We start from the raw sequence: 24,405 nt of genomic DNA on the forward strand, positions 1-24,405 counted from the left end.
AAGGCGGGCTATAGTTCCTATCGCCGGATTATACACCTTGTCGCCATCTGCTATGAAAGGCTATAAGAAATTGTGTAGAAATTCGTGTGCTTTGGAAATCATTAAGTTTGATACGGAACCACCTTAATATTTACAAAACACACGTTATATTTTCCTTTAATACATATTTTTTTAATCAATTAAAATGAGAATAATCCATACAGAGCGTGCAAACATTTCAGAATCATGAGTTGAAAAACGCTGACTCCGCCAGATTAAATGTTAGAGCCTAACACAAAGCGGAGCGGCGACGCACTGGCGCCTACAAACCTAACAGGGATACTTCACGCATTGCGCAACGCGTGTGGTATCCCTGTTAGGTTTGTAGGCGCCAATGCGCGTTTCGCGCAGCTGGCTGCCCGCTTTCCGCACCGCAGCGTGTCACGGCGCTTGAAGCAACTATTTCACACCAGAGGTATTGCACACTGCACAGTATCAAACGAAACTGAAGGCGCTCTAATATATTAGGAATGGCAGGCATCCATCAAATCAAAAGTACGGAGCTTTCCTCGCAAAATAAATCAAGATACTACGGCCCAAAAAGAGAGCGGTAGTCCAAATACTCACTAAGTCCGTAATCCGTAATTGGTAACATTTAGTACACACTTTATCGCCTGGCTGTTGCTTAGTTGCCATTGGCTATAAAAGGCTATAAGAAATTGTGTATCCGGCTATAGAAGCTATTGGAAATTTTACAGCCGGCCGTAGGTCTATGGTATTTTGGAACACAGATTCTACTGCCAATTTTTACCAGGGAAACTATAAAAATATTCGTTGGAAATCAGTTAAAGGCGAACATTCATCCCTTGAGGTATGGACTGAAGCTGAAATTAACGATCGGCGGTTCGCTGGCGTAATTTTCAGACTTTAGATCGGCCATTCCAAGAGATGGCTGCCCAGTTCATGAAACAGGCAAGAACATCGTCCAGTTTGCGACTGTGCAACACCAATCCGCGGACAGGGCAATTTCGTCATGACGGATCCTTAGGAGCAAAATCACCCAAATTAAAATCTTCAAAAACTTCCATTTTTCCCTCCCCACCCCCCACCCCTGTTTGTTTCTTCACCCAGTGTCGGATAGATAAGAGCTGTTCTGAACGGGTTAGAAAAAAATAATCACTCCATCTTCCAGTATACATTGCCTGCATGGCATGCAACATGTTTTTACTCTATTATCACTTAAGGGGCTTTTACTGGTGAACCACGAGAGACTAGCAGGCGGTAGACGCGTGATAGTTTTCAAATGAAGGAACTTTCGAGGAGTCCTCATCGGAAGAAGTGAGGGGCGCGAAAAGTGGGAGGTGGGGAATTAGGAACTAACGAGGGGATTAAAGAGCGATCATTCTTCGCTCACTCTTTTACTCGTTGGCTTTTTATCCTATCTGCTGATCACCCCATATTTGTCGAGTGTCTGACGAGTGGGCTGAATTGAGAAGATGAGATTCAAAATTTTTTTTCGCCCACAACACTCTTGATCAGCGAAAAAAGTAAACTCTGAGTCCCTATTTGCAATACCGGGGGGGGGGGGGGGGGGCACCTTCCCGTTAGCCGCGTTCTGAATATCAATCAGGATTCGAGTCATACGAACATTTTTTGCGCATCCTAGTATACAATAGCGGAACTAGGAACTTTTTGCGGAGGGGGGGCGCACCTTATCAACGTGGCTGGGGGTGGGGGGGGGGGGCTATTACTAAAAGACATCCTATCAAGAGGTCTCACACATCTTCAAAGGGGAGTTTGGGGAATTTTCCTAGCTCCACATTGGAGTTCAGAGATCTCCGCGAGAAAAGTTTGATATCGGATTCGTTTCAGGTGCAATTTTGAGCTCTTCTTGTCGAAAAATAGATCGGAATACAATTTACATTGGAAGAAATATACCCTTGGGAGTGGCGAGTATATTTCTGGGGGAGGAAGAGGGACCCCCCCCCCCCCCCTCTCCTAGGTTCCGCTACTCTCGCTCATGCCTAGTACAGTGGTTTTGGAGTATTTTACAAAACAGCAAAACATATGAACTTTAAAAGTTAACAGCCGATGCAGAGCATCATTGCCGAAAGAGTGCACTTTCGAGTCGGTGCGTTATGGCATTACATAACTCCATGGTGCGATCGCAATTCTGTGGAATTTCACCCATTCATCATTTCCTTCCCGTCCGCGGCAGCAAATGATCCAACAGAAATGCAAGGGAGAGGGGGGAAGTTGACCCCCTTATTACTCATGCAGCGTGTGAATATTACGATCAGGTCGCGTGATAATTTCAGTGAATGCCGCGCCGCGCCGCGCTGTGCCGGGCCGGAATCCGTTTTTGATTGAAGTTTCGGACGAATCGACTTATCAGTAGGATCTAGTCCGACAACCATTTTGAGACTTGCCCCTGACGCAAAAATATGAATGTCAATAATGTCAGCCAATGAGATCGAGAATAGGGCACGGCGCAGATGCTACTTCCCGCTGAACTTGGTCCAAATTCGCAACAGTCTTCGTTAGATCCGACGCTCGCTCGCTGTGACGTAGACGTGTGCATTTCAACTTGCCACTACCCTCTCTGTTGTCTCTCCATGCCAGTCCAGTTGTAAACAAAGTCTGCCGCAGACGCAGTCAGTCGTGTGAGTGAATGAAATCAGTGGAATTTACGTCTAGCATGGAAGATTTAGGGTGTTGAGTGAATCTTCGTCTCATTTTTTGTTTTCAGAATAATTCTTCACGATGGTATAGTAATTTAACCTTTCATCTCACATTTATCATGCAACTTGCACTCCCAATCGCATTGTCAAGAGTAACTGTTATCAGCAATACCCACACATGACCTACTCTAACTTGATTTTCATCGGAAACATGTTTGATAATGCATTTCCGTAAGAATGAATTTTCGCTTTACTGTCGCAAGCGTCGTTTTAGGTCATAAGAACGACATTCATTTGTTCACTGTTGACCTGCAAATTGTATTGAAGTCTTTTGAAGATGTGTCCTTACGTAGGGTGAGATTTTGCTGTTTTAGAAGATGAAAATGAGGATTTTCCATGCAACCCCATGCTGTGAGATTATTGCAACCATATTTCCAAATGATATCCTTTAAAAAGTATTCTGCACCTCTGTATCAATGCATCATCAGGAATAATCACGACTCGTCAGTTGTAAACCTGAGGACAGTTTGCCAATGAAAACTTTAACAATAAAATTTGGTAGTTTCTTAAAGGGCTTTTTTTTTTTATTGCGGAACAGGGTGGATCGTAGTGGAACGCACTGGATCAGAATCCTGAGCGATCCAAAGTGTTCCAAGTGATAAAAAAATCCAAACTTGGAACACGGTTTTATTTGTTGGGGACGGCAAGTTCCTTGAATTAGGTTAGGATCACATTGGATCGCGAGCTCGCCCCGCCTCGGAAAAGCGATCCAGCGTTCCACCCTGATCCACTTGGAACGCCTGGATCACGGCTGAGGAACGGAATATAAAAATACCGATGTTCATCGCGTTCCACTGCAATCCGCATAAAAGAAAAGCCCTTTAAGTCAGTTTTCTAGCTGTCCTAAAATATCCTTAATCTCAATATCTTCATTCAAACCGAGGCCGTATACTTAAACATATCCGAAGTTTCCACCTCTTTCTAGTGAACAAACAGCGAAGGTGCCTGCCTGATGCAAAAGAGTGCCTTTAGGGTTCGTTTTTACTGAAGATCCCTTGGAAGTTTACACTTTCCAAAACAGGCACATGCCTGCAGCTAGTTGGGAAACTGCATGTCGACAGTGTAAGTCGGCAATCACATAACTAAGTTTGCGACATCACAGACTTCCTGTCATACCTACTTTACTTTTAAACAGAAAACTACTCTACGGCAATTCTTTAAAACTGCCGTGATTTTTCTTCTCTGTGCGAAGAAAATTCTGCAAAAACTTCAAGGAATGATGTCTATTCATTCTCCTTTAAAAAAATAACATAGAGGCGGAGATTTTCAGACACCGCAAACAAGATATGTGATTTCAGACTTACGCCGTCGATGAATTCATTTAAATGTTGAATTACTTCATTGAATTTATTTTTTAATGGCTTTGCTGTCATCATTTGGTGACCAGTGAAATAAATTATTTTCATATTGTAGTTGATTAAACACTGACCTATAGATTTTTTTTCTTTTGTTTCAGGTCCGTAAAAAACTATTTATCATCCTAACAGCATCCTATGCCAGTTGATTATGGAGTGATATTCTGTACAGTGGCCCAATTATTTCATTTCTCACAACTCTCCTGTTATTAAGCTGTTTGTAAATAGAAAGCCAAAATGACGGATAATTTTCCATTTTTCAAGCAACATCTGAAATGTTTTGAGTCTGCTCCAGTCATTCAGAATACTAACACGAGGACTGAGATTCGCAACTGGAAGTTCAGAGTGCAGGCTGATATTCCACCAGGAGAAACGATGTGTGTCATCGGAGATTGTGAACAGCTTGGCAGTTGGAAAATTGATGACGCCTTGGTTTTAACGCAGGAGAAATCTAATGAGTAAGTTAGGTTTATACAAGATTAATCAACAGTTAGTTTAATTTTATTTATTCCTCCAAGAGTGGGTCTCTAGAATCTGATTCAATTTTTAATTGGAGCAGTAGGTGCAGAAAGGGCACTTCTCAGTCACACTGCTATGCAACGCAAAAACGCCGTAAACGCCACTTTACATTTTTTTGGAAAAAATGTTTCATAGCAGACAAATTCGTGTACCTTGGGACAATATTTTTACAGAATTCTTTTGCAAATACTATCAAAAACTTAAACTGAAAATTTGAGGTGCATGGGTAAAACGGTTTTTATTTCATAAAGTGTTAAGTTCCAAAATATGAGGGAAAATCTTGATGGATTTACGGCATTCTTGCTTAGCACAGCAGCACATTGTCTCAAAATTTGCCGATGTTTCATTCATCATTAATAAGGAAAGTGAATGAATATATTTTATCGAAACTTTTGCTGGTATTCTTTAAGATTTCACCAAGTATCTTCCGATCAATGAATTCCAGAAAAGTCACATATTCCTTCCCTCTGTCAAATTAAATTGCTGCAACCAAGAAGTGCCCTTTCTACAATCAGCACCTCAGACATGTCAAGATTGCTCAGCAATCTGTGCATGCAGCTTAGAGTCATACTTAGAAGTAAACTAATAATCTTTAAATGTTGTGGCTAAGTTTATTCACTCACAATATTTGCAGTAGAGGTCCCCGTGCTCAAAAAATTCCAAACCAAAAAAACCACCGTCAATGCCACTACTTGAACAGAATTTGATACATATTGCTTTTTGTGATGTACCTGTAGTTACATATATTTCAGGCAAAGAGTTTGCTTTAAGTATTCTTCATGAAATTTGTTGATAACATTTTTCTGGCACAGAGGTGCAAAAATCAGCTTAAAACTATCTTCTAAGTTATTATCTCTCAGTATTTCTTAAAGCTGAAATTCAGCTAGAAATTACTAATTTTGACCATTCAGTAACGCCAACCTTGTCTGATGTAGTATTAGTATCGCCAGTATTCGCCAGCCTTACAACCAAGAGGCTCAAGATTTGATTCAGTGTCCTCTTAGTTTGAGTTAGTTGGTTTCAGATGATAGTCATCTTGAGATAAGAAAGAAGGATGGGAAGAATACGCATGGTACGATATTTGTCTATATTTACCCATTGAAAGTCTCATTTTCATGACTGCTTCTAATAAGATGGAATGACTTCTTGGCTGTGCTAAGATCATACGAATTCTCTGTCCTTCTTTTCCTGTAAAATTACATTTAATTTTGCCCGAGAGATTTTGAAAGACTCATTTTATAAATCAGACAAATTTAGGGAGTAAAAGTTTAACAATGAATACTTTTATTTAATACATCGATACATTCTGACATTCACCTGTTCTAAAACAGTCATCATCCCATAGTTGTGCAGCAAAGTGTTCTTGAGGCCTGTAATATGGTTTTCCCCTATCATCAATGTCTTTCATTTATTTGAATCAATTCATTCTTTTGATGTTAGGAATATTTGGTCTGGTATTGGCACAATTCCTCTAACAGAAGTATACTATCGGTTTTTCTCATGCATCTTGGTGGAGCCTGACAATTTGAGACATACCTCAAGGAAGCTCATTGTGCGAAAGTGGGAGGCAGATATTTGTCCGCGAAAAATTTCTGCTTCCAGTAAGTACCTTCATACTTAAACACTACAGTACAAACTCATTTATTGAAGAAATGCAACCCCCTCTCTACATATGTCACTTATTGTTGCACTATTCCGTAGTTAGTTAATGTAATACTCATGCCACTAAGTACAAGTTTATTCAAATTATGAAGTTTCTTTGTTTAAAACGTTTGCTGCAAGCGTTTCTTGTCATTCATATCTAAACTTCAATTTTATAGAATTCCATTGAGATGATTTTCAGTTATCTTGCAGATTTGCGTTGAGTGATTTTTATTTTGTCTGTAGAGTTGCCAATGATTAATCTGTATTTTTATTTTGTCACATAGGTGAAACAAACATGAACGAAAATGTAGAATCTGAAATTTTTGGCTCATATGATGGCCAAATGGTACTAGAAAAAGGATGGCTAACCAGTGAAACAGTAGTTCAATTCAAGTTGTACAACAACCCAATTCATCTCTGGAAAAAAAAGTTGCAGAATAGAAAAGTAAGCTCCAATAATTCCGCTATGATGATGAGTGATGTTGATTTTCTTATATTAAAATTTGTTGCTGCAAAAACAACATAAAATGTGTAGAATCAAAATTATAAAAACAAACTCATATAATAGACACTAAGAAATTCCAAGAGTTTGCAGGGCGCCTGTTCCCTTCTTCAGGATGGATTTTGATTCCTCTGATTCGAATTTATTGGTTTCCATTGTGAATAATATTAATGCTTTGATTTTTTACAGATCCATGTGAAAGTAACTCCTGTGAACTTAAATCGCGGAGGCAGTGTGGATTTGGATAACAGCCAATCAGAGTCATGCCAGGATGAAGGACTCAGCATTGAAACAATGGATTTAAATGATAAAACAACTAATTGGCCCATCACAGAAGTTGCTGTAAGTTCTTGTAGTTCTTTCCAATTGAAAAGAACAATAACTCATTTAGACATTAAGCAATTTTCCACATTGATTGTTAGAATAGGCTTTGATGAGCTGCAACTTTTCTTTTTCAACCATGTTTTGTGATCGAAATTTCTGCTGGTTAAAGACATGTTTTGGTGCTCATGGTTTTTTCATGGACTGTATTTTATTTTGAAAAGGGCTCCTTTTATTGAGTAGCACTTATAAAAATGGTTGTTCCTCATAATCTTTGGCCATAAATTTGCACAAATCTTTTGACCTCTCAAAACTTTAAAACATTCTGAAATTAGTGAATCAATCATCATATCTTGTGAAGAGAGGCTCAGAAGTGGTCAGCTCTCATTATGAAGTAGTCGTAGGCAATAAATAGCTCAGGTACAGCTGATAGACGGAGGCTTTTCAGTTTCCGCCCATACCCCCCCCCCCCCCCCCCCCCCACAAGTGTAATTCAAAGAATTTGTGAACCTTGCTAATTTTTGTTTCTTTTAATTTCTACAGGTTTTAAATGAAGAAGAACGACTTTTCAAAACTCAGGGACAGTTTGGCCATCTATATGATGAAAATGATTATCTTATTTTCCAAATACAGACTCTTCAACCTGAAACCACGGTAAATACTCCTGTCTCACCATCAAATTCATAAGTTAAGCAAAAAAAAAGTCCGAGTCATCCTTTTTTGTATGCTGCCTTTAACTTATCAGCCAATATAAGTTTCATCCAACATTTTCTTTATGTAGCAAGATGTCGTTCTCATTTGGGTGAATTTCTACCTAATAATTTACGTCACTGCTCATTCTCGCGCCGTGTTTATTTAATAACACCTAGGAATGCATCCATCTGAATGACAGCAGTACTTTTTCAATAATATAGAACGGATTAAAAGCAGTAATACAATGGAATAATGGTTAAATCTTCATTATCACTATCTATTCACTATCTATTGGCTTGTCACTTTCTTAAGTGCCAAGCCAAAGAAATTTCTTTTTCCTTTGTGCTACGGAAATTTGTTTAACATTGGCGGTTCCTCCCTCCTCTTACATTATTTAGTGGTATTGTTTTAAGGTACCTTGAAAGTTAGTGAATATTAAGTATATGTGTGCTAATCTTCATTAATTTTTTCATCAGGCTTATTTAATGGATTTTTACGTATATGGATCAAAGATCGCTGAAAATGACCCTCCAGATCACATAGGATTTAGTTACATCTTGCCAAGTATTCTCAAAAATAGTGAAGGCCAAGCAATTGTTCCTATTACCAGCGTTAGACAGCATCCCATTGGGCAAATCTCTGGTATGATACTTCATTAATAACTTTTTGGAAGTGTCTCTCATCTCACTACTCTCGGTTCTTTTTATGTACATTTCACAGTTAAAGTGCGTAATTCAGCTAACGTGTACATTAGCTAGTTAATATATTGAATAATAGGCGGCCTCAGTGAAAGCTTTTAATGGTACATATAAATTTAAGTGTAACAAGGAAACCGGCGATGCTATGCAGCCCATCGCGATTCGGAAGGCGCTCTCTGCCAAGAATATTCTCTTCCAATAGAGTCAACAAGACTGTGATATTTTTCTGCACTCATCGTAAAACTAATTTCTTTTTTTGGGGCAAGTTCTAAATGTTGATAAAACTTAACTCTCTCTGAGCTTTTTGGCCCATCACATGACTACACTAACACTTCCTACTTCCATTGTGAAGAAATGAATTCAAATGGATGGCAGGAGACTGTGAAATGTGAGCATCTGCTCAGGTAATCAGCTAACACATAGCCACCTAGATTGATAGTGAGAATTGTCGTTCAGTGTGAACTTTCACCGCTGTGCTCACCTTCCACAATTTTATCAAGTGGTATTCTTCAGTCACTTAACTTCTTGCCGGCTCCTCCACTCCTGCGCTCGCATTCCCTAGATGCTGGTTCGCGTTGATGAGCATTATACACTCTTCCTGTGAGCCGTTTGTTATTCTATACATAACTAGTTAATTGATAGAATATCAGATCACATACATTAATGGTAATATACATATTTCATCGACAGAACATACACAGGAAGTGAATTTTGTCGGTCCTTTCACCTGTGCTTAAATATACTTAGGACTAGTCACGACTGCACTCCAGACTGCTCAACGCCCCTGATTGGCCAGTGGTGAGGCTTGGATTCATTGACGAATGTTGCATTTTGTGCCAAAGTTGCTAGTATGTTTAATGATTAATTCCACCCCCATCCTTGTAAAATCCACAAGTATGGACGGAGTTCAATGATCTCAATCCCAAAATATTCTCCAACTTATATTTAATTCAAAATTCAAAACTACATAATAATTGAATAAAATCCTCTACAAAATTAGTGATTTGGTTCCTGTCATTGTTCCTTGATCGAGTGACAAATTTTCCCTTTTGCTCTTAATCTTTTAATGAAAGGAACTTTGGATGCAAATCAGTGTTTAGTAGCTTCAAATGAAATTAATTTTGTTATATTGATGATTGCTTTCTCCCTGGCTGTGTCCACTTAGGTTCTCCTCCTTAGAATCAAAATATTGTACGTCTTGTCTTTATTGTGAGTTTTGCCATGATAAATTATCCAAATTGGCCACAAAATTTCACCATGCAAGCTTGTGGAAAATTAGCGTGAATGAAAGAATTAATGAAATACCATTTCTGAAATAAATTTTTTTATTTTGTTTTTAGTGTATTATCTTCTTGTCCATCCAATCAAAGACTACAGTTGTGATATGAACGTTTGTTTTTCAAAGCAATGGAAAGCATCCTGGAGTGGCCTGAATGTTGGTCACCGTGGAGCTGGCTCATCTTTTAAAGTAGAGACGAAACAGTAAGTTCAGTTAATTTATTTTTACCTCTATGGTTTGGTCTCTATCAAAAGCATCTCTGAACCCATTGATGTATGAACACATTTCATACATGCTCGCCCAGAATTTGTCAGATAATTATCGAATTTTATTTTTTAACTGATGCTAGTCATCGCATCACACTGAACTGAAATGGAGATATGTGTTTGGGTGGTTATACTGTTACGAGTCAGTGTTATTTTATATGGTCAGATAATCGAGATTCCATCAGTAACTCTCTATGATTGACAACTAAATCTAATTTTTTAGGTTAAAATAATTGAATATTAATATTTTGCTGTTCTTTTATGAGTCTTGTACCTATCGCATTACTTAATTTTTAATTCAAATAAAATAGAAAATAATCAGCAATCAAAGTGCTTTTTCACGGTTCATCATCATCAACAAATTTTCAAAAATCATAAGGTTTCTTACAAGGGGAGCTTCCCAAGTGTAACCGGAATTTCGAGTTGAAATTTCGCATGAAGATACTAGAGATGATTTTAGGGATGCCGTATTTTTTCGTTTTTTCGAATGGGGTCGGGAAAGCCCTCAAAAAAAGGGCTAAAGATGCGGAAAAACCGCGTGCGCTAGCGGCACAGGGTAAACATAGGTGATAGAGGCACTTCGTCCTTATCAGTACCACATGGCCAAACGGTAGCGCGCTCGCCTCGCAGGCGGGAGGTCCCAGGATCGGATCCTGGTTATAGCCCGTAATTTTCTTTTACTTTATGCTTGTTTATTTTTCACTTACTTTATTTTGCACCATTCTCTCCGCAAACCGACTTACGAGATAGAACACGTCGTGACTGAAGATTTTTTACATATGCTGATAAAAACTCGAAGTTTCTCGTGGATTGAAACGTTATATATAATTGAATAAACAAAACACCCTAAAACTCACCAAATTTCGTTGCCAAGCTGAATTTCTGAAGTATCAGTCAGATACAGATTCGACTTTATTTGTTTATTCAATTATATATAACGTTTCAATCCAAGAGAAACTTCGAGTTTTTATCAGCATATGTAAAATCTCTTCAGTCACGACGTGTTCTACCTTGTAAGTCGGTTTGCGGAGAGAATGGTGCAAAATAAAGTAAGTGAAAAATAAACAAGCATAAAGTAAAAGAAAATTACGGGCTATAACCAGGATCCGATCCTAGGACCTCCCGCCTGCGAGACGAATGCGCTACCGTTTGGCCATGCGGTACTGATAAGGAAGAAGAGCCTCTATCACCTATGTTAACCTTGTGCCGCTAGCGCACGCGGTTTTTCCGCATCTTTAGCCCTTTTTTTGAGGGCTTTCCCGACCCCATTCGAAAAAACGAAAAAATACGGCATCCCTAAAATCATCTCTAGTATCTTCATGCGAAATTTCAACTCGAAATTCCGGTTACACTTGGGAAGCTCCCCTTGTTAGTATAATCACATAACATAATTATGATCGTAATAGCAAATAGAGCCTTGACTGTCCAAAATATGTCACGTTCTTTTAAAAGAAGAGATTCAGGGAAAAAAAAACCCTCCATCTGTTTAGTTAAGATCAGAACTTGGCAAAAATGTATTTCAAGAGGCACATTCAATGCAAAAACTAAACTCACATACTGTCATGCAGATATTGCAAGTGACAAGTAATCTCTAAGGAGGATTCAGATTTCTCACATGTAAAAACGAGTAACACTTATGATGCAGACTTCTTCTTTCAAAGTTTTCATCGATCAGCTCAACTTATGATGCAGACTTCTTCTTTCAAAGTTTTCATCGATCAGCTCAAGTTTGTCTATGTCCATCCTTTTTATGCGTCAAAAAGATCTCTGGTTTATCATTTTCTTTATCTTGCTGTGTTTGATTTTTCAGCTGTGCTGAGGTTCGTGAAAACACAATAGCATCCTTAAAAGCTGCAGCAGCTGGCGGGGCAGACATGGTTGAATTTGACGTTCAACTTTCAAAAGACTTAGTCCCGGTCATCTATCATGATTTTCATGTTTGTATTTCAATGAAAAGGAAGAAATCAGGTTGTGAAACAGAAATGTTGCAGTTGGCTGTCAAAGAACTATCATACGACCAACTTCAAATGCTCAAGGTATCGCCTTTTGTTAGCTAATGCAGATTTCCTATAAAATTAAAACTGCATTTTCAAATATTATGCCTTTTTCTCTGGTAAGCCTATACGCTTTCTTTCTCAAAATCAGTGGTGCATGAAATTTCTAACCCGGTTACCACAGTTTCATAAAAAAAAAATGATAAAACTGATGAAAATGGGAAGGCTGCACCAACACTTAATGAAAGAGTCGACTTGGATTGACGTGAAAACCGTCTGTGATTCAAAACAATTTTGGCACTTTGTAAATAAAAAGCAAAAAAAAAACACCAGTGCCATTTGAAATTTTCAATGCCTTGATGTCTTGTACAGCTTATGTTCTTCCCTGGCTTTTTTATGTGTTAAAAATGTGTTTTTGTATATTCAAGCCACTAAATCAGTTCCACAGATCATCAAGCAGATGACACTCTGATCTCATCCCCCACCCTTCTCAGTTAACTGTTTACTGAATGACTACTCTGTCTTCCTCCAGGAAGAATCCGATGGAATAACTATAATGATAAAGGATCTTTACTAGCCTTTGCGTATGCTTGCGTAAACCATGGTGCATGATCGTATTCTCAGCGTCCATAATTTCAGGCAATCTTTCGTGACAGACATGCTTCCTCCTCAAAATCTTCATCTTTTTCAAAAATTTAGAGCAGTAGAGTTGTAATATAAAGTGTGCTACTGAATGTTTTAAAACTTTAATTTTTTAAATTCGGTGATAGCAAGTATTTTCTTTATTGTAGGTGTACCATCTGAAAGAAAATGAAAAGGAAGAAAACCGCTTTGCCTGCGATGATGCAGAGGAACACCAGCCATTTCCTACGTTAAAACAAGTCTTGGAAGTTATCGATCCACACATAGGCTTCAACATTGAATTGAAATGGACTATGCAACTAAAGGTTACTAAAAGCTTTGTCTAACTCTTCAGTAATTTTTCAGTCAGCTACATAATGACCAAACGTAAAATAAATGCTCAAGTGCTAAATTATTACATTATTGAAAACAATTGATGATCTTTTTTATCATAAATCTCTAGTTTGTGCTTACATTAAAAACAAAGGTATTGTAGCACTATTATGTTTCAATTTTATGCTAGTACCTATTCAAATTAAAGCATTAAAGTTACCTAATTTAATTTATTTTTTTTTTAATTTTTTTATTTTTTTAAATCAGGGGAAAAAGTTTTGAAATTAACTTTACCTTTAATGTATCCGTCAACAACTTTTTGGTGGCTCCTCTTGAACAGTTCAGCATTCTTATACTGATAATGGCATTTTTAAGTGGCTATTGATGCAAGCTATGGAACAGAAGTCGAGATTTCAGCATCATCTGCTTGTGTTGTTGAACTTTTAGACTCTGGACAAAGTAAGGGAAATCCAGAAAATATTGTGTCCTGAAACTGGTGCAGCAATGTACTTCGGTGCCACGTTCCTCATTATTTCACAAAGCCTTTTAATGATGTCCTTGTTGTATGGGAATGCTGAGTTAAACTTTGATTGGGTATGGTTAGGTTAGGTTAGTTTTTAATGAAAACGTTGCTGGTCTGTCAGCAAGACCTCAATAGAGCTATCGTCTGGGCTGAGGGCTCTCTTCCCTCAATTTTGCGCTGATACTTATTGAAATTCATTTCTGTAACTCAAATCCTTATTTTCAGAACTTCCGACTTGGATTTTTTTCCAGAATAGTGCAGACTCAGCACTATACCTCTCTCTATACCTTCCTCTATATCTTTCTCTATATGTACCTATTTACAAGACATAGCTATTTAATTTGACACTCTGATTGCAGGATGGCACATTTGAGCTTGATAACCCATTTGACGTCAATATCTATCTAGATAAAATCTTGAAAGTGGTTTTGGAGCACAGTGGATCCAGAATTGTTGTTTTCCATTGTTTCAATCCTGACATATGCACAATGTAAGTGTTTTTTTACTCAAATTTGGAAGTTCATTAGAGAATGATGCATTTTCACAGGGTATCACTGCAAAGCCCTGCAAATTATTGTTCCTTGAGACACATCCTATTGATAAGCAAGGAGCAACTTGACATAATGAAAAAGTTCTAAAGCAACGGATAGTAACATAGTTTGTCTCCTTCTGCTCCTATCTTACCTTTTCATTGGCTATAAAATAGGGCTGTGCAAATATTCGAAAATCTCGAATATTCGAGTTTGAATAATTTTTCTGATATTTGACTCGAACTCAAACGTAGAAACCTCGAATAATCGAATTATTCAACCACATTGACAAAACTTTGAATATCTAAAATAAAGACCGAATATCCGTACATTTGGCCGTATTGATGACGTACTAGTAAGAACTCGATCTGGCGCGCAGTTCAGACTTTCCCTTTTTGAGGTTAGGTAAACCAAGGCCAACGGTTCATTGGTTCATCCACCCCACGGCACTCGCACTATACGGGTCAATGCAAAATTCGCGCCTCTTGAGTTCCACCTACTACATCATGAATGTGGGGCACAAATGGGCGAATTTACTAACCTCCATAACCTATCCTCCTCTGCCCTGCGCGGCACTACGGTCTTTACAATGTTGCTTGACTGTCTTGCGACATCAGCATTGATATGAAGTAAAACTGAATAAAATGGATTTTCGGACAGTAAGCAGCAGTTTTACAGTTCCGCGACAGTTCAATCAATTGCTCGTCCTTAATTAAAGGAAACAATTTTCCCTCCCTTCTTTTCTTTCCCCAGCAAATCAAAATTTATGCAAAACCATTTGATAATTAAATGAATTGATTTATCCTTGATCATTTTCTCTATTATATTAATTTCTTTAATCAAAATTTGAATGTTAGAAAGAAAAAATAATTTTATTTGATTTTTACTTCGACCAATACAGAAGTTGGTTTTGGTCAAAAATAGGTAAAAACTAAAAATATTTGATTCGAATTTGAAACTTTTTCAAAATGTTCGATTCAACATCAAAAAAATATCTGCACAGCCCTATGATAAAAAATTTGGCACATATTGCTCAAAATTTTCAAAGGATCTTTTTAATTTTCCAAGATTGTCCTGCTGCACCTTATATGATAAAGTAGTGTACGATCCCATGATCCATGCAGATAGTGTTTGTTTTCTTAAAAACTGTGCGAATCCATTTTTATTGCAACCCGAAAAATATCGTGTGAATTGAATTTTAGGTTGAGGCTTAAACAAAATAAGTATGCTGTAGTTTTCCTAACACAAGGTGTAACAGAAAAGTATCCCATGTATGCAGATCCTAGGTGTCAGACCGTACCTACTGGAGCCCATTTTGCTATCAACTCTGGTCTTTTGGTGAGAAATTTATTTCATAGCTCTCTTTTTTATGTATATCCTCCTCTACATCATTTTCTCTCTTCATGGTTTTTAACACATAGCTGGCCATTTCTGCTGTAAATGGAATCCTTTGTAATATACAAAGATCTATTTAAACCGCAGATTTTTCTCAGGGTTCGTATCAATCTTAAAAATCGAGGAAAGTCAGGAGAAAGAATTGAAGGTCAGAGAATTCTTTTGACTCTGGATAAATAAACAAAGTGGTAAAATAGTGCTGGGTCTACACTATTTTGCAGAGAAAACAAGGCCAGAAAAGTTTGTCTTAGATTTAGCAGAATGCTTAGCTGGGCTCACTGATGAGTGTGATCTAGTGATGAGGTCTCGAAAGACCCAAAATGTTATAGAACTTTTGGCGTAACCTCAACTGAATATTCCGATGCATCTACCTGAGCTTAGCACCCTCCCCTCTCAGTCTTGTACTGATACTCGTTAGAACTCAACATTTTGAACTTTTGAAATTTTTGAACTTTTCTGGCCTTGTTTTCCTCTCAAAACAGTTTGGACCCAGCACTATTTTACCACTTCGTTACATTCAGTTTGGGCCATATTTTTGGTGTTTTTTTTTCTTGCATATGGAGAAGCAAGGACCCATTTTATTTCATTTTATTTTTCAGTCTATTTCTCAATTTTTTTTAAATTTTTTTTATTTATAATTTACTTTTTGAAAGCTAGCAGACGGATTGGAAAATGAAATAATGGAATAAAACTAGGTGTGCCATTTGGAATTCAAGTTTCTTTCATTCCAGTGGTGCTTCACGTAATGTTGACTAATTGCAGTAAGGTTTTGGGCCAAAGGCTTGTATGTACTGAACAACTATACAAACTAAAATATAGGTACTCTATTTATCACATCCATTTTATCGTACTAACGTTGTTTTGTTTTTGAAAATCAATAGGGTATAAACATTCACGCTGAAGAAATCCTCCGTAACAATGATTGGGTTGCATTTGTCAAAAATGCGGGCTTGATTCTCTTCTCCTGGGGTGATGACAATAACGATGCTGTGAATGTCAAGCATCAGAAAAAGTTGGGAGTCAATGCTATTATCTGTGATCTGTAAGTTCAATACAACATTTTTCAAGTTTATCTGATCTAGTACAGTTTAGACGATTTTTCATTTATTTTTTTAAAACAATTTTTTACCCAAAACAATCAAGGAACCATGCAAGTTTCTAAAAAGTTGATTCCTTGAAAATGTCTCTTATTACATTACTGGGCTCTCGTTAAATATATAATGGAATACCTACACGTTTTCTGCTTTAGCTCTGGTACAAGACCAAACAAAATGAAAAATTTTCTCACAATTTTTTCGATCTTCCAGTTCCAGAAAATTATAAATGAGCAATTTTAATGGAAGCAATTTTAAATTTAGCATTTTTTTGCTATTGATTGGCTATTATTTCTTCATTAATTACATTCGGTTCTTGTTCTAGCAATCTGTTGGTATTGAGATTAATTTGCTTTCTTGTTAAATTAATGTTTTTATTTTTCTTTAGTATTGATCGAGAGTGCCACAAAGAAGAAGGAGAGAGTGTATTCCTTATGGAAGGCAGTGAGTCTGAGAAGAAACTTTTGCTCAAGGCTGCGGCACAGCTCAGCGATCAGTTCTCAATCAAAGCTGACCCTATATTACATAAGGTACAATTTCCATCCTTTATCTCTAGAGTGGTTTTAAAGGGGACAGCAACCTTAAAAGCAAGTTTGGCTAAATCAACGAAGAAAAGTGTGCAATGAACGATTCGAAATCCATTTGGGAATATCTGTATTCGTTGAGCCGTTATCGCAAAAAAACAGATGAGCGTGTGGCATCTTGAGCTCCGTCTTGCATTTCGCAGTCTGCACTCTACATTCTGTTTCTATTGTCAAATGGCCGACGCGTGATCACGACAAGTTATTAGTTCTCCATGACCTCGCTTGTTCCTGGCCGACTCTTTTTTCTTTGCTTAGGTGTGACTATTAAGGCGACTTCGCGGCGCCAGACAGTGAACACGCCAGATTCCGAGTTGGGTGCGTGTGAACCGCAGGCGCACCAGGAGCGCATAATGTCACTAGTCAGACTTACCATCCTTCATATCTCTGCCGATTTTGCGAATTTTTCATTCGGGACGGAGCCATTTTGCTTCTTACTCCTTCCCGCTTCAATTTTTAATACTATGTATCTCATTCTCAATTTTAGGGTTGCCGTCCCCTTTAAAACCAATTTATCAAGAATCTATGTCATATAAGTTGGCAGTTTTTTTTTACTTTTATCAAGGGCAGTAGACCTCTCTATATATCAGCGCATTACTGCTGCGCCCTTTATCAATCCTTGATTGGTATCGGACTGTAGCAGCGTAGTTACTTGCAAATGGAAACAAGAATAATTGCCAACTTATTTTAAGCAAGTTCTACCACTATAAAAGTAAAACCAATCAGTGAAGTTTTTTCCAGATGCATTTAATTCAACTTCATTCTATGAATAATTTTCTTCACACCCATAAATTCATAGCCACACAGCTCCTCTGATTGCAAGAGAAAACAATAAAAGATGAAGTTCACCAAAATTTTTCACTGAAATTTGTTACTCCTTCCAGTGGCGCATGACCTACGCCCGGCATAAATAAATAATAATTGGAATAAATGTAATGGGTTACATCTTCATCAGAGAGGAAAATTAAGCCCAAAACAGTTTAATTTCTCCTCAAATTTGTGTATTTTCATATTTAGAACAACTCTAGGACAATCATTCAAGGAAGTATGTACGTGAACATAGTAAATTTACCATGATAACACAAGTAGAATGTGGCAGGTACAAGTTTAAATTACAAGAGTTTAGGTTTTTTTTTTTTTTTTTTTTTTTTTTTTTTTTTTTTTTTAATGAAATTTGTTCTGCCAGAGACCTTTCAAGGGTCATATCCATCATCAGTGGCTGAATATACACAACCTTGAACATGAGGCATGTGTCAAAGTTAAAATCGAATGAAAGCAAATATAAGCTGTAAAAATACACCACACACAACATGCTTCCAAAAAGTGATAGATGAGCGATGAGTAATCGACTTTTCCGAAGCATGTGATGTGTAATGTATTTTTACTGTTATATTTGCTTTTAACTTGGGCCCTAAAAATATCTACTGCCTTAAACAAATTTCATTTTACTTCCTTTAAAACAAAGTCATATGTTATTCTAGTACCCTCATCTTATTTTTCATCATGATAACCTAATGTAGAATGCTAGTCCAAAGCCTTCAAAATATTGTATACAGCTACACAACTGCAAGATAGTGAGGGGCATTTTCAGAATTAGATTATCATGCAAAGTCTTGGATAAATTTTTTCTGTATCTTTGCAGGAGGAGAAGAAGGACAATGGACTTGCAGAAAATAATTCCACTGGTATACTTTCAGACTCAAGTGCATAAGATTACCTGCCATTTGCATCAAAGGTTTGAACAAGAGGAAGGCATGTAATGTAACCTGGAATTATTTTACTCATCCTCTCATTTAAGTTATTTATTTCTTTCACACTTTCTTTTCATCTTTCTCATGTTTGCGTTATCAATCTACCTGAGCAGGGGTGCAAAAAGTGCTCGGTTGGCCAATCCTTGGAGAAATGTAAAGGCACCCTAAAAGGGAAAAACTGTTGAAGGTAGAATGCATTTTTATGAAGAAAATTATCCAATGAATTATTTTCCATGAAGGAAACTACCTAATCTCATTGCTTTTGGCAAAGAAAACTATGTAAAGTGTTCTTTTATGCTAAGGAAACAGTGAAGCGCGCAGTCTTGTATGGACAAAAATGTGAAGGGAAAGTATGTATTCTTATCATGACAGCAATGAGAAGGCAGCCTCAAAAAATGTGGAGGCAAAGGACTTTCTACACCCCTGTACCTGAGATTTTTTGGTGACTAGATTTAATTCGTTTATGTTGTTGAATGTGTCAAATCAAGACTGAAGAAATTTAAAATTATTTAACTTGCTCACTGTCAAGCCAGGCATAGCAACCCTCTTTAAAGTTTCTGCCACTGGCTGAAATGTCGTTAATAACCATAAGCACTTGTGCGTATCACATTGCGAAGGAATAACAGTGCCATTTATGGGTTCATCATAAACCAATCATGAAGTACTTGACATTGATGCAGCGTTGATGTTACGGATGCAGCTGTAATAGTAGCTTCCAGCCTTTACTTACTACCAGACACATAAGTGGAGATTATGTTAATACCACTTCTACTTGTCAATTAAAAAGAAAAAAATTGTCTCTAACTTGAAAATTAATGAATTTTTATACACGTTGCAGTACTAAATAAAATCTTCCTGTTGGAGAAATATTTTAAATTAACTTACTTCCAGCTGTTCGTCTTCTTAATAAGAAAAACATTGGCATTCATAATCCACAGACTTATTTTGAGAAAATTGTTGATCCTTGTCTTCAGTTTCTATTCTCTTAGCCTTGAGATTGCTTTTTCAAAGTGAAATAAGTGAGATGAATCTTTTTTATGAAGTTCCTGTTTATTAAAGCTTTTGTATCGGCTACAGACGTTTTAGTTTAGGACAGCTTTTCTGATGTTGGACTTAATGGAACTCAATATAATTGCAGCTATCTGAAGTTTCTAGACAACTGAAATTTACAAGAAGGAGATTTTGTCTGATCTCAATCAACAGACTTATCTATAGAGTATTCTTTTTGTATGTTCAGAACTAATTACTTACGCTCTACCATACAAGTTTACTGTAGAAGTACAAAGTGCATACTTAGTTTATTTTGTGCTTGATGAAACAATTGAAAGATCAAATAAGACCCTTGCAAAGTAGAGAAAGTAAAAAAATAATGAGAAAACAGGGCAAAAATCATATAAATTTAGTTAAAGTATATACCATGTTTGATATGCTTTTTTCATATTTAGTTGTAAATTTAGTTGTTCTCATTCAAAAACTACAATTCAGTGCTCAATGATTTCTCTTGCAAAGTTTTGTAAAATTTGAAAGAAAATGAGAGAATATTCAATGTGTGTGTACTAACACAAAAAGTACATTATTTGTTGAATTTGTAACAAGAAATGCAGCTCCACTGTCTTCAAATCTGTTCTTTGGAAGTACTCAGAAACAGAAAAAAACGGTTTTTATTAATTTGAATTCCCAAGTCTGGAATTTAACCCTGAACGAAACAAAAGAATATGGACTCTCCAGATTTTGTTAGATTGTCTCCATCAATGTATCAACCTATTCTCATGATCATCTTACAAGCTCTCTCACAAGTCCATTCTGCATTATTTTGATGTGAAAAGTGAGAGATTCACAAGCAAGTAAGACATCATAACTGCATGCCTGGTTCTCCCCGGCAAGCAACCCAGGGAGTTTCTAAGCGGTTGCAAATATTGACCAGAAGAAGAGAGATAGGAAAGGGTTTTTTTCTCCTTTTTTTTAAAAAAACAAATTAATAGTTATGTTGGTAAGTTTTGATGGAAAATAGGTCAATCTTGCACAAAATGGGACATCTTATTTTGACAATTTTCCAGAGTAGGCCCTTTTTGGTACTTATATAATCTGTCCCGCTGGTACCAACTTAGGAATGGCATAATTCTCATTATTTCGAAGCAGCAAAAAGTGAAATCCAGGTATGTATAACTGTTTATGCAAACAGCAGCAACTGAGGCAACATTTCAACCTCATAAGTGACATTAAGATATGCATCTTGAATGAATACAGTTTTATCTTCTACTTCCATTTCATTCAAGCCACCTTTTTCGAGAGAAGTCAATTTTTTGTGCTTTTTTACCCCTATATTCAGTTTTTTGTTGAGTTTTAAATTGGATGATTCAAGAGTTTTAATACTATTTTAAGATAGCTCAGCAGTCTGCTGAGCACAGACGAAGTGTCAAATATGATAAATAAGCATGTCCTCTTTTTGTACCCTTTCCGGAAGAGAGTGTTTAATTTCTAATCAATTATGAATTTATATGATTAAATTATGTTTTTCTGGTGCTTCCAGTAGGCAGTATGGCTTCCTGGTGCTTCTCCTGTAAGGCGCCTAATGGAATTTCAGGTTCTTGTAACTTCTAATCAGAAAAGAATTTAGTAACTGTGATAGTAAATTGTAAAACTTTTTTTTTCTGTCTATAAAAATTTTAGGACTTGTTTTCTTATTATTAAAGATTATTATCTTAGATACTTTTTGTATACTAGAAAAATAGAAGCAGCCCCCATTCCATTCAAGTTTCTGAGACGTGCCTAATATTGTGTGTTGTACATAAGAATAACATTGTGTTTGTGTGAATCTGTCTATTCAAAGAATTCTTGCTTCCTAGAATGGTTAGAAGCTTCCCAATAATCTGGATGTCGGAATTCTTGAGAGATTTGACTGTTTGCAGCTTTATTTATTAATTCATTTTCTTTAAAAATATATCCATTTGTTCATTCTATGTTTTCAGTGGTGTAGTAAGGGAGGGAGGTCTAGGGGTTTGGCCTTCTAAACCCCTTCATGACTTGAAAATCCTTTCAAGAAAATGTAATTCTTTGTGTTTATAGGGGTCTTTACTCTTTACCCTCCCCCCCATCACCCTTGAGATTTTTGACCATTGACACCCATCCCCCCTGATAAATTTCCATCTATACCACTGTATGTTTTTTTCATATATCCTTGCTAGTTCGATTTACTGTATTTTGATTCCATGAAGATAATTTTGAAGTGCTAGATTCAGACGAATCGAGTTTGAATTTTTTTTAGTTTTGTTTGATTTCCTTAGCTCTTAGAGTCAGATTCAAATGTATCCTTCTTTAGTTAAGTTGCATGGTTTGTGAAGACAAGGAGTGTCTTTCTTGTTTGTATGTTAAATGTTTGGTGCAAAGGTGAAACAAGTAATTTTCCTGGGAGTTTGAAAGTAACTTTAATATCCAGCAACATAGTCTTTGCAGCAATATTTAATGTTACAAAAACTGCTCATCTTAGTCTCCAATCAATGAGGCATCAACCTGCAAGACCTACGAGACAAACAAATTTTTAGGAAACTCATGTAAACATGCTTGAGGACTACCGATGTCGCATTACATTCCAAACACCAAATCCAGCCTGATTTTTCTTGACTATGGTTATAAATCCATACTAGTTGCACACTTGTGCACCAGATACTTTCAGAGAGAAACTAATGACTCGCTTTCTCAGAGCAACATCACTGAGTTTGGCATCTGTATTTCAAGCTCAAAGTCTATCACAACTTCGCTCCTAGAAAATCCAGCTTCACATGATTTTCATCTATATGTAGGCATAATCTCCTTTGAAAATTATACTTGTAAATAACCTTTACCGGGTTTATCAGTATGTGTTACAGTGTTTCTTGAGTCTGATCTAGTGTGTCAGTTATAAAAGGAATTTTTTATGAAAAGAATATATTTTTTTCAGAATGTATCAATAAATCAGAATTTAGTTTTTTGTAAATAAGACTTTCGTTAATATTGAAAAAGTTACTACAAACAATTTTATTATTGTTAGGTTTTTCGTATCTCTGGAGCTGTTAGTATCTTAAAATACATAAGATCTGCTTTAACAAGATTTTGAATCAGTATTCGTTCTTGTGTTGTAATGGCTGATGTGTGTGATGAATCCTCAGTATCAGATCAGATTTTTTTCAAGACTTAAAATAACATCAGTTTAACCTGGAAATATCAAAATGAGAGTATTTTATTCCCAAGAAATATTGTAAGGAAAATAATGATCATGCTGGGAGTCTTGTAGACTCCCTAAAGTTATCACATTATTTTTTTCCGAAAACCTTTTTTGAAGCTATCAGTAGTGTGGCTTCTCATTGTGTCGGAAACCTGGAAACTGCCTTGCCGAAGCTTATCAGTACTTTTTGAGATTAATATTCATTTTTCCGCAACTGTCCATGACTTACTCCAATACTTTACAAAATAGGACGTTTCTGTAATTTTATCATAAATTTTGAATGATATTTTGCAATCATTGGTACCTAGTCTAAAATCCAAAGCGTTCAACTAAAAGTGAGAATACATCTTCTCTTTCTCTATTTTTTCTTTTTCATTGCAAGAAAAAAAGGGAAAACGGAATTGAAAATCGTCTTTTACTGAAATGTCTAAATAACTTCTGTTTGTAAAAAGTGTAAAGACTTTTTTCTATTCTACAGAAAAATTGTTCAAAATTTTCAATATTTTTGGTACAGCACATTGCGCATGCCAGCTAAGCCATTTGGTATGTTTTCTTTTATTTATTTATTTTTGAAAACCCCTTGCAATTAATTAGAACATGTAATGAAGGCCTTGTTTGGTGTGAGGCATACTTATCCCGGTTTCAGAATAATTATCAGTTTTTCAGCACTTCTCTTCAGATGGCAGCACAGGAATTTTCTTCTGAAAAAATTATCTTGGTTTTTTGAGTAATCTCTATGGCTCATTCAATACTAGCGCTAGATTTTATTTTTGGTTTCTCTAAAGTCATTGGTGCTGCCATTTTTTGTGTTATCAAGGATAAAAAAAGAAATTTGTCATGGTCTGAGCCTGTAATCAGGTCAAATAGAAGCTTCAACCATGTACGCCAATCTCACATTTAACTGACATCAAAAGCGCCATTTTTTAAAACTTGATAAAATGTATTATGTTTAAAGAAAGTAATTAAATTGATCTAATCAATATAACTTGAAGCAATTGTGTATAAATAAACCGTGTCAAACACTTGTTTCATTATTTATCATTTTGTTAATACATATTGAGTTACCTATTACTTCTTTGTCAAAATTATTTTATTATTTCCCGTCAAAACAACATCATCCCTGCTATAAAATCACTGAAGCAGGAGTTGGGATTCAGCAGTGATGATAACTATAAATTATTCTAAATAGCATCCTCCATTCTGGGCAAGTTTAAGATCGTTGGATTCCGCTCATACTCTGATTGTTTTGCATGTCTCAATTGCAATGTCAAGAAATCTCCAATTTATTTTCCTAACAGAAACTAATCAAAACGTTTCCTTCTATATGCATGCTTCTTTTTCAAAATTAGTGAAGAAAATTCACAGAAAATTTTATTAGAAACTGT

General features: G+C 36.4%; 1 protein-coding gene across 3 annotated transcripts in view; it reads left to right on the plus strand.

The window, feature by feature from the left end:
* LOC109031275 (glycerophosphocholine phosphodiesterase GPCPD1) overlaps positions 1 to 24,091 on the plus strand; it is a 28,787-nt gene extending 4,696 nt beyond the window's left edge. Inside the window, exons 1-15 of one of the 3 annotated variants that reach the window (XM_072299143.1) lie at positions 2,374 to 2,642; positions 4,177 to 4,533; positions 6,035 to 6,195; positions 6,523 to 6,683; positions 6,930 to 7,082; positions 7,605 to 7,715; positions 8,231 to 8,396; positions 9,793 to 9,934; positions 11,808 to 12,033; positions 12,783 to 12,938; positions 13,828 to 13,958; positions 15,201 to 15,336; positions 16,275 to 16,435; positions 16,876 to 17,017; positions 18,711 to 24,091. In XM_072299143.1, the coding sequence (XP_072155244.1) occupies positions 4,313 to 4,533; positions 6,035 to 6,195; positions 6,523 to 6,683; positions 6,930 to 7,082; positions 7,605 to 7,715; positions 8,231 to 8,396; positions 9,793 to 9,934; positions 11,808 to 12,033; positions 12,783 to 12,938; positions 13,828 to 13,958; positions 15,201 to 15,336; positions 16,275 to 16,435; positions 16,876 to 17,017; positions 18,711 to 18,779 (2,136 nt within the window). In that variant the 5' untranslated portion in view covers positions 2,374 to 2,642; positions 4,177 to 4,312 and the 3' untranslated portion in view covers positions 18,780 to 24,091. Of the gene's footprint in view, positions 1 to 2,373; positions 2,746 to 4,176; positions 4,534 to 6,034; positions 6,196 to 6,522; positions 6,684 to 6,929; positions 7,083 to 7,604; positions 7,716 to 8,230; positions 8,397 to 9,792; positions 9,935 to 11,807; positions 12,034 to 12,782; positions 12,939 to 13,827; positions 13,959 to 15,200; positions 15,337 to 16,274; positions 16,436 to 16,875; positions 17,018 to 18,710 lie in introns of those variants that run through there. The other 2 variants (XM_019042717.2, XM_072299142.1) reach the window with 2 other exon arrangements.
* Positions 24,092 to 24,405: the final 314 nt, after the last annotated feature.

The sequence above is a fragment of the Bemisia tabaci genome, chromosome 4, assembly GCF_918797505.1.
Source record: "Bemisia tabaci chromosome 4, PGI_BMITA_v3".
NCBI classification, from domain to species: Eukaryota; Metazoa; Arthropoda; class Insecta; order Hemiptera; family Aleyrodidae; genus Bemisia; species Bemisia tabaci.